The sequence below is a fragment of the Curcuma longa genome, chromosome 15, assembly GCF_044706935.1.
Source record: "Curcuma longa cultivar G26 ecotype Majalengka, Jawa Barat chromosome 15, ITB_CL_G26_1.1, whole genome shotgun sequence".
NCBI lineage: Eukaryota > Viridiplantae > Streptophyta > Magnoliopsida > Zingiberales > Zingiberaceae > Curcuma > Curcuma longa.
In genome coordinates, this window is record NC_133875.1 from 1,937,820 (window position 1) to 1,947,991 (window position 10,172).

General features: G+C 39.9%; 2 protein-coding genes across 2 annotated transcripts; one reads left to right on the top strand and one right to left on the bottom strand.

Annotated features, from left to right (window-relative positions):
• Window positions 1-314: 314 nt before the first annotated feature.
• Window positions 315-1,816, top strand: LOC141846378 (peroxidase 64-like). Its single transcript, XM_074734407.1, has 4 exons — window positions 315-533; window positions 602-790; window positions 871-1,033; window positions 1,315-1,816. The coding sequence occupies exons 1-4, from the start codon at window positions 315-317 to the stop codon at window positions 1,710-1,712; spliced, it is 969 nt and encodes a 322-aa protein (XP_074590508.1). The 3' UTR covers window positions 1,713-1,816.
• A 5,256-nt stretch (window positions 1,817-7,072) lies between these two features.
• LOC141846592 (monooxygenase 2-like) lies at window positions 7,073-8,462 on the bottom strand. Its single transcript, XM_074734628.1, has 2 exons — window positions 8,242-8,462; window positions 7,073-8,168 (listed from the first exon to the last, which is right to left on the bottom strand). Exons 1-2 carry the CDS (start codon window positions 8,460-8,462, stop codon window positions 7,172-7,174), a joined length of 1,218 nt encoding a protein of 405 aa, XP_074590729.1. The 3' UTR covers window positions 7,073-7,171.
• Between the last annotated feature and the right edge of the window lie 1,710 nt (window positions 8,463-10,172).

The following is a 10,172-nucleotide window of genomic DNA, read 5'->3' on the forward strand; positions in this document are numbered from 1 at the left end:
TATTTTTCAAATCGACTTAATCACCCCTCCTCACCGGTAAACAGTTTGTTAGTGAGTCACAATCCCTGGTCCCATGCAACCCGACCATTTCACTGAATTGATTTGAAACCTACAAGAAGAGACAGGTGTAGCTAGCTAGAACGCATGCATGCATGTGCATGTGAGGGGAAACCTAATTAGATACATAGCTTCAAAAACACAACTCCACTCATTGTCCTTCGTCACCTAAACCCTACAAAAAACCTTTCAGTGGATCGTGTACTTTATGTGTGTGTATATATATGTGCTCTTTTCCACCTTGGCCTTGCTCATCAATGAAAGCAGCAGCAACAATGGCTTCCATGATCGCTGCTTCTCTCCTCATCTTCTCTCTTCTTCATTTGGGCAATGCTGAGTTGAGCGTGGACTACTACTCCAAGACCTGCCCGGATGCCGAACGGGCAGTGACTGCGGCGGTGAAGAAGGCCATGGCGAATGACAACACAGTCCCTGCGGCCTTGCTTCGCATGCATTTCCATGACTGTTTCATTAGGGTACGTACTCCTCGATCGACTGAATTGAAGGGCACTGAGAGTCCTTGACTGATCTGTTGTCGTTGCAGGGCTGTGATGCTTCCGTGTTGCTGAACTCGAAGGGGGGCGAGAAAGCAGAGAAGGACGGGCCTCCGAACATCTCGCTCCATGCTTTCTACGTCATCGACCATGCCAAGAGGGCAGTGGAGAAGCTGTGCCCGGGCGTGGTTTCCTGTGCCGATATTTTGGCTTTGGCTGCTAGGGACTCGGTCGCACTGGTGAGTGTGCATGGTGGTTTTGAATCGCAGTACTGGTTTTGTTCCATCGGTGTGATTGATGCCCACTCGATCGATGACAGTCAGGAGGGCCGGCGTGGGAGGTTCCACAGGGTAGAAGGGATGGGAGGGTTTCCAGAGCCAACGAGACGACTCAACTGCCAGCTCCAACCTTCAACTTCACGCAGCTGAAGCAGAGCTTCTCGCAGAGAGGACTGTCCACCAAGGACTTGGTAGTTCTCTCAGGTAACAATCTCATTAATTTTTGAGACGATCGATCATGTAGTTCTCTCAGATCAATTATGGTGAACTTTGTTAGTCAGCAAAGTAAAAGGGTGATCAACTTTCCCTACACTTTCTTGCCTTAAGCCACTGCATTATGTAGCCCTCAACTCTTTTTGGCTGTCTCATTTGTCTCTTCTTATTCCACCAGCTGCCTCTTCTTATTCCCTTCCCTTTAATTTGTACTGTTTTATCGATCGATCTATAGCTTTCCTATGAGCAAAAAACTTCTTTAATTGTTGAAGGAGGGCACACCTTGGGCTTTGCCCACTGCTCCTCCTTCCAGAACAGGATCCACAACTTCGACGAGAACAACGACGTGGACCCCACGCTGGACCCCAGCTTCGCGGCGCGGCTCCGGCGGATCTGCCCCGCCCACAACAAGGTGAGGAACGCAGGGTCGGCCATGGACACCGTCACCTCCGCCGTGTTTGACAACGCCTACTACGAGCTGCTCCTCCGAGGCCGGGGATTGTTCTCCTCCGACGAGGCCCTTCTCACGCACCCTAAAACCCAAGGCTTCGTGTCCCAGTTTGCGAGCTCGCAGGAAGACTTCTTTAAGGCCTTTGTGAAGTCCATGGTCAGGATGGGAAGCTTACAGGGAGGAGAGGAAGTGAGGAAGGACTGCAGAGTGGTTAATTAATCGAGTAATTATTATGGTTAATTATCAAAAGTGGATGAACCTGGTGTTTTGGTGAAGTGCCACTCTTTTTTTTTTTTTTTTTTTGGTTTCTCAAAAGCTTGTTTTTGCATAAGGCTTCTATTAGAGAGAGCTTTTCGATCAGCTGGTTCGATTAATCCTCCATTTGACTTAGACCAGTACTCCAATATGCCTACTTGACTCAATCAATCTTACTAGCTCAATAAAATCACTAGGGGAAAAGATGAGATAATTACCCGATCTAGTCCAAGATTAAGTGAATTGATTGACTCAGCTAGAGCCGCCAATTTGAGTTGAGCTCGTTAGATTGGCTTGTCATGTCTTGTACCTGTTGTTTTTCCTATATTTGTATATGTATGCGTGTGTTTAGAGCTGTCAAATGGTTCAACACATGACGGGGTAGACCAATCCACTAAAAATCCATTATATAGTGGGGCGGGATGGGTTGACTTTAATAAAATATAAGTAGAGATGAATTTATTATAAAATTATTAATTTAGTTCACCTTAATAAATTTAGTTTGTTCTTCTTTATTAGGGTAAAAGTACAAATTATTACTACTAAGATAGTACAAAAACTAGTCCATAGTTGAATTTGACGGGTTGAAAAATCTCAATCCTAACCCAACCAAAGACGAATTGCGGGTTCGGTGGGCTAACTCACGGGCTTATCAAAAAATATTAAAAATATTAAAAATTTTAAATTTGGATTACAATTTAAATTGATAAAGTTGAAATTTGTTAAGCTTGAATTGTAATTTAGATAAATTAAGTCCACTAATTTATTAAGTTTTCTACTTTAATTTTAAATTTTGAAATAAATAAATAAATTTTCTCAATCTGCGAGTCAATCCAAGTCCACCGCAGGTCAACTCATGCTAGTCGCGGGGCTAGGCGGGTCAACCCATTTGAATTCATCTTAAAATAGATTGATAAAATTTTAACTCAATCCGCCTAAATTGCTTGGTAGGGAGGGCCAACCTGGCGGACCTAATCCAAATTGACGGTTATATGTGTGTTGTAATAATTAATTTCTTGTTAATTATTATGTTAGTTTCGCTGCGCACATTTGCGAAACGTGTAAACACGCGTATTACATCAAAACGATCCTAACAAAAGTGATGCAGAAAACTAGTATTGAGATCTTCAAAGGAACAGATAGAAGCGGGTTGGAGTCAATTAAACCTCCTTTGCACTGGTCCGAAGAGAGTTGTTAAGAAGACTCTACATTTAACACCATCAGTATACTAGTGCAACAAAGAAGCATTCTCGAATCATCACAATTGATTTTGATTTTGGATATGAAGACCTTGTATACTCTCTTAGATGCAGAGGTCAAAAAGATGTGGTAGTTCTTCAAATATGATATTTCGGGAAAAGGGGTATCCAACTACTCTGTCTCTCAACCAAGAAGGGTGCATTTCCCTAGTTATTGATTTTCAAGATTGTTCTTCCTATTGGATTGACGTCCTATCGAGTACTACAATTGGAGTCGAAGGTAACTTGACAGGAGTTGGAGGTACTCCACAGAAGCTGGCTGTACTTCGACTACAGCTGGTGTTGGCATAGCACGCCATTGTAAGATTTCCTCCATTATGGTAAAAACAAGTCAGTTCAAATTTTCTATCATCAAGGTAATAGTTTCTGTTTGACCTCTTTCGCTAGCATAATCTTGACTTTCAGAATTTCTTCCGATACCTCTCATCTCATTATCTCAGTTTGGATTTTCTCACAGACGACGTCAATTTTATCCAATCCGAGAATAAAAGAGGGGATGACTCAGCAAGTAACCATGACCATGTACTTTCAATATAATTGGCTGGATACTAGTCGAGTCAGTCTTTAAAGGAGTTGGGTGCCAAGAGTCGAGTGTCAAGCATAGAGAGTCGGGTGTTAGTTCCTAAGTCAAGCGTTAAGAATCAATTAGGCGTCAATGCCCAAGTAAGGAGTCTTCGATTAGGAGTCTGAAACTTAAAAAAAATGTTAGGAGAGCAGCTAAGTCAAAACTTGGCTCGATCATTTCAACGCTCAAGTTAGACTTTGGAGAAAAGGTGGAGAAAATGAAAAATAAGTAGAAAGTAGTAAATAAAATGAATTGCTTGATTACCTTTAAATAGGAAGTGAAAGGATGACCTTGGTTCCTAAAGGATACACTTCTTTCCTTCTTTATCAAGAAAAACCTCTTTTAGTGATCAACGCTTTAACAACTGTGTTTGTTTGTGACAGACACTTTAACTGTTAGTGCAATCATCCATCAAGGGTTCGATATTTGGTAATATACCTTTGTATGATCAAGTTTGACCAATAGTTGGTCCAAATATAACCAAATATTTAGAAGTGAGTGAGGTATATAGTCATGTCAAGATTGATCGGATGACTAGTATATAGAAGTCAAGGTTGACCGGATGACTAGTATGAGTCCAAGCAAGTCAAGAGTGATCGAATGCTTAGCAAAGTCCAAGCAGGTCAAGGATGATCGAATGTCTGACAAGTGGCAAGTCTAAGCAGATCAAGGGTGATCGAATGTTTAGCAAGGGAAAGTCAAGACAGGTTAAGGATGACCGGATGTTTACCAGATCAAGGTAACCGAATACATAGCAAAGGAACCTTGAGCTAGAAGCAAAGCGGACACAACCAGATCAAGTCCAGAGTGAACCAGACTTTCAAACTAGACCCAAGCTAGTTCGGTCAACCGATCCACTTGTCCAATAGACCGGTTGGGTTCGACAGATCGATAGGAGGTTCGATAGATCGAATAACCTGATAAAGATGAGTTAGTGTGGCTCGGTCTAGATTGTGATAAACATGGTCTTTTGGATTAGGTTTGATCCAATTTAGTAGACCGAAAAAGGTTTTTCAATAGACCGAACAAGGTATATAAAAGCAACCTTGAGCACGACGTTCAGATCATCCATTCTTCTACTATTCTCTCTCTATGCTAAAAAAGAAAAGACAATAAGGCTCTGCTCGTGCGACTAGAGAAACACTAGGAGGAGTGAGAGGCGTTCAGGACTTTCAGACCAATCAACACGAAAGTTTATTAATTTGTATTTAATTTACAAGTCGTGCTTTATTTTATATTCTTTGTGCTTGCACTTAAAACTGTAAGAAGTTTCTCCGCCCCCTAAAAAATTTTGAAAAAGAGATACGTTAGTGGACAGACACTTTTCGTACATAGACCTTAGACTAATAATCCTGGAATTTGCGAACCAAGTAAACCTTAGTGTCTTATATATTTAATTCCGCTATAAATTCTTGTTTGATAATAATGAACATATGACAAAACGAGATGAAAAAGAAGATGGATATTTATACCCCTCTATCAATCCTCGTGATCATACATTAACAACTACCGAGTCGGATTAGAGTTGTAGTTAAATTTAGGCAGGCAACATTTGAATGTGGTTTAGAAGGAATTGACTTGTGACCTTATATTAGGGGCTGACTTGACTCAAAGTTAATTTGACTGGACTCGAATTGGGTTTGACTTAATCCGATTTCATTTTCACTTTGACTTCCAACTAAGTCCATCCTTGACTTTGACTTTTAACACTATTTGATTGTTGACTTAATTATGCAACATGATGTCACGTGATGTTGACGTTCTTTACCGTATCAGTACTGATGAATTTATTTTATCCAAAATGATTTTGGCAGATAAACATTTAAAATTAACGATTAAAATGTATTTTAGCCTTGGCTGATAATTTTAATTCTGTACTAGTCAAAATTAAATTTAATTAGTTATACTTTTTTTTAGCTAAAGTTAAATTTGGCTTGAAATTTTTAATTTTTTATTGATAAAAATTAGATTTGACAGATATTTTTTTATTTTTAGTAGCTTTTGATCGATAATTTTTATTTGTTATTGGTCAAAATTAGATTTGAATGATAATTTATAATTTTTGTAAGCTAAAGTAAAGTTGATCAATAATTTTTTATTTTTTATTAGTTAAAGTTTGATTTACTTACGAAGTTAGATTTGATTGATAAATTAAAAATATTTATTAGTCATACTTTTTAGTTAGTTAATAGTTTTTTATTAAACTATTTTAAGTAGTTGGACGTGCGGGATTTTTATATTTAATTTTTTTAATAAAAATATATTTAATATTGTATTATATTATTTCACTCTAAATTTTACATCTTTCTTTTCCTTCACCACCATCGATACCAAAAAAGACATTTTATCAACTAATATTTTTGATTAAATAAGTTTGGCCAACTTAACTAGTATCTTTAACCTAGTCAACCGTCCCCGAGATAATGATGCAACGGTAGGATATTCGGGTTGTGACCTAGGGACCCATAGTTCGATTCCCAACAACAGCGTATTTGTAAGAATTTTCTTCCAAATGGAGAACGCAATCAAAGGATGTTGGACATCTGGATTGACCGCCATATGCGCTTCCCGATTTACCCTGGTGGTCGGTGGGAAACTTCCGTGAGACCGGGCCGGCCACCCCCAGGGATTGAGTCCATGAGACTGGCTGAAACTTCCGTAGGATCGGACCGGCCACCCCCAGGGATTGAGTTCATGAAACTGACTGGGATTTATCATTTTTTCTAACCTAGTCAACCCAAATCACACACCCAATAAATCTCATTAGATCAATCAAATCAAATCAAATGTATTATTTGATCGATCAAACATAAATAATATGTATTTATTAAAAATTTAAAAAAGTGTATTTATTTCAATAGTCCTTTGAAAATAAATACATAAATATTTGTTTGAAATCTTTTTAATTGAGTAAAATAATGTTTTTATTATTTAATTGAGGTAGAGTCCAAATGACTTGGATGTGTGATTTATGTAAGAGCAAAGAGTTCTTGTTGCATTGTAAACGCTTTCATGTTTAGCTAAGCGATGTCCTAGGTACATAGTTAAGTTGATTAAAATGAAACAGATTTGTTGAAGTGGACAAGGATCGAATCTCAGTGAAATCGAGACAATACCCTCTCACGTCATGGCTAACTACAACTTCTCAATTTATCTCCTCACAGATAGTTGTAGGGCTGACTATATGGGATTGTTGGGGTGACAGATTTCACCTTTTGTTATGTAGCTAAGAGATATACCAAGTTTTAGATTCATTATAAGTAGATTAAACATTTATCTAATATATGAAACTTAAATTATTTTTAAATCTCTTGAACAACCTCAATCTACATTTTAACAAAAGGTAGAATTTGTCATCCCAACTATCTCATACGGTTGGCCCACGATCATTTGTAAGGAGATAAATCGAGAAGCAACAATTAACTATTACGAGAAAGGATATTGTCCCGACTTTATCAAGATTTGATCTTTATCTATTTTAATAAATATGTTCCGTCGTAAGTAACTTAATTATGTCCCGGAGACTACCATTTCAATCTACAACAAACACAGTCTGTTGTATCTGACAGAAATATTATACAGCACAAGCCACACTGATCTTACAATTTGCCGCAATCGAAGCTCGCCGCAACGAACAGCCTCTCCACCAAGAAACCAGCCAAGATTCTCTCCCTCACCAGACGCAGAAACCAGTTGCCACTTTCTTGAACAAATCCTAAGGCATATGATCCAACAACAAGTCTGAAGGCTCTCCATTTCCGAGCCTTCTCGTAATCCTTCAGCCCTGCCTCAACCCTGCGATTGCGATTGCGATTGCGATGCTCCTCCTCACCATTTCCTCCTCCACAGAGAGCATCCGCCAAACACCTGGCCAGCACGACTCCATCTTCCAAGGCCGAGCAGCCTCCTTGGCCGAGGTCAGGAGTCATGGGGTGGAACGCATCGCCTGTCACGCAGGTGTTTCCCTTGCAGATGTTTCCGCTCAGCAAGTTTAATGGCGATCTGTATCTTAATGGGGCGGATGCCACACTGCTCAGCTCGCTCTTGTCTATGATTTCTACGACTTGTTCTGGTATTTCAGAGGCTTTCACCTTGCCGAGCACAAACTCTTTCACCATCAAGGCGTCGTGGTGATCGGGGATCGTCTCTTTCTCTCCGTTGGAAGTCCAAGTGAAGAACCAGTAGAGGCTCTTCTCGTCGCAGGGTAGTACCCCTGCTCTGAATCCCTCTCCGTTGTACTGCATGAACTCCGGTTTCATGCCATGGCCGTCGGGGAGGACGGTGAAGCCACGGGCGGCGTGCCGGCCGGAGAAAGTCGGCGGCTTTAGGCCCAGCCATTTGGAGACGGCCGAGTTGATGCCGTCGCAGCCGACGACCACCTTAGCCTTGAGCGTGGATCCGTCTGCCAAGTGGAGGAGCTTCGACTCGCCGGAATCTTCCATGGCGACGACCTTGGATGAGTACCTGATGGTGCCGTGGGGAAGCTCCCCGGCGAGAGCTTCCACTAGGAGGTTCCTCCTCACGCAGCGCACTTCATGTTCCTTGGCCGGTAGTTTCGTGACGAGCGAAGCAGAGGAAGCAGAAGACATGACCACTCTGCAAAGATTAATTTAGCAGGTTAAGTCGGAATTTTGATATTGGAGATCATAGTTTGGTGGGGATGACTTACGCTTGCAGGCGGAGGTGGTGGCGGCGGAGGGAGTCACCCACGCCGAGGGCATCGAGAGCTCGCCAGGCGTTGGTCCATACGGTGAGGGCGAAGCCGGCGGCCCGCAGAGTGTCGGAGGACTCGAGGACGAGGCTGCGGAGCCCCTTCCGGTGAAGCCCGACGGCGACGGCGAGGCCGGCGAGGCCAGCTCCGACGATGACGATCTCCTCGGTATGGTCCATAGGCTCACCGGAGATTGAGTAGGGTGATGTTTCGAGGGAGCTTTATAGAGAGTTGGAGTGAGATTGATGAGGTCAGTGGTGACGGCGTGGTTCAAGGGAGCCGCCAGGCACGGCGGCCGGCCAAATTGGAGGGTCAGATTTGGAGCAGTGATCGATGGCGAGATTGCTTGGCTCCGCGTTACCGGTCAATTTGGTGGGCCCACGGCGGCTAGAGGTTCAATATACCATTAGATTTGGGAATCAGATTCTATGATACTGATATCCTCCGGACGTAACAGACTTATAAAAAAAGACAAAGATTTAAAGTTGACGAAGTCAGACAATTGCGTCGTGACCAATTACAATTTCTCAATTTACCTCCTCACAAATGGTCGTGGGGCCGCTAAGGTGGTGGATTCTATCTTTATGCAGAATAATTAAATTTTTTTACCCCTGGAGCACAGTTGAGTTGGTTACGACGGAACAGATTTATAAAAAAGGATAAGTGTTCGAATCTCAACGAAACCGAACAATACTCATTTCCGTCTTTATAGATCATCGTGCAGTTTCTCAATTTATCTCCTTACATATGGTCGTAGAAGCCGACTGTGTGGGGCATTATAGTGACGGATTTCATCTTTTTTGTAGAAAAAGAACTAATTTTTTTTTATCTGGGACGTGGTTGAATTGATTAATACGGGACAGATTTATTAAAGTAGAAAGGATCGAAACTCGATAAATCCAAGATAATATCTTCTGTGTAGTGATCAACTTTAATTTTTCGATTTATTTTTTCACATATAGTTACAATCCAAACATAAAATTTTCAACTTGATTCATCTAAATCATAATCTAAATTTAAAATTTTTTATATTTTTTATTTTTTAACCGACTTTGAGTTGACCTGTTTAATCTTCAATCCGTCTTGAATTAGATTGGATTCAAAATTCTCAATCTGTCAAGATAGTAGGTCGGTCTATCACATTGTATCATATAATGAATTTTTGATGAATTGATCCACTCAATTATGGATCGATCCATTGGATAATTTTAAATCAGCGCCGTAATTGACTCATGTATTTAAGATTATATTCTTATGTTGAATAATTTTACTCCACAATACTCGAATTATTGGGACAATTATACTGTAGTAAAATTGGATCATCCATCTCCGTCGCTGATTGGATGCTTAGATACCCAATCATCCACCTCCGTCACTGATTGGATGCTTAAATACCTGAATTAATTTTTAAAAAAAATCAGAAAGTTTAAATTAAAATTTTAAATAGAATGAATATTTTAATTCTTCTGTAAAAATGGATGTCCTAACGATCTCACACGATCAAGTTTATGACTGTAAAAAAATAAATCAAGAAATTAAAAATTATAATTAACCACAATGGAAGATAATAACTTCATCTAAATTTAAAGCTTTGGAGTAACTTCTAAATAGGTATAAATTAGATTGTATGAATTAAGAGGAAATTTATTTATTTTTAAAATTAGTAAGATAAAATTTAGATACTTTATTTATAAAAAAAAATTAAATCATATTTTAAAATGGATCAGCATTCGTACGTTAAAATGGAAGAGTTAATGAATTTGTCAAAGACGAATACAAATTATCAACTTTATTTAAGCGAGATAAATTCAAGGGATTTTTGTTAAAAAATATATAATGTTAGAATAAAGGTACTTTGTATGAAAATAAGAATGAATGTAGCTTTGATA

Excerpts from the sequence above, each read along its gene's own strand:
- LOC141846378 (XM_074734407.1), top strand. The coding sequence starts at position 315 with ATGAAAGCAGCAGCAACAATGGCTTCCATGATCGCTGCTTCTCTCCTC. Across the intron at positions 534-601 it reads TCCATGACTGTTTCATTAGG|GGCTGTGATGCTTCCGTGTT; the intron begins GTACGTACTCCT and ends TTGTCGTTGCAG. Across the intron at positions 1,034-1,314 it reads GGACTTGGTAGTTCTCTCAG|GAGGGCACACCTTGGGCTTT; the intron begins GTAACAATCTCA and ends TAATTGTTGAAG.
- LOC141846592 (XM_074734628.1), bottom strand. The coding sequence starts at position 8,462 with ATGGACCATACCGAGGAGATCGTCATCGTCGGAGCTGGCCTCGCCGGC. Across the intron at positions 8,169-8,241 it reads CACCACCTCCGCCTGCAAGC|AGTGGTCATGTCTTCTGCTT; the intron begins GTAAGTCATCCC and ends TAATCTTTGCAG.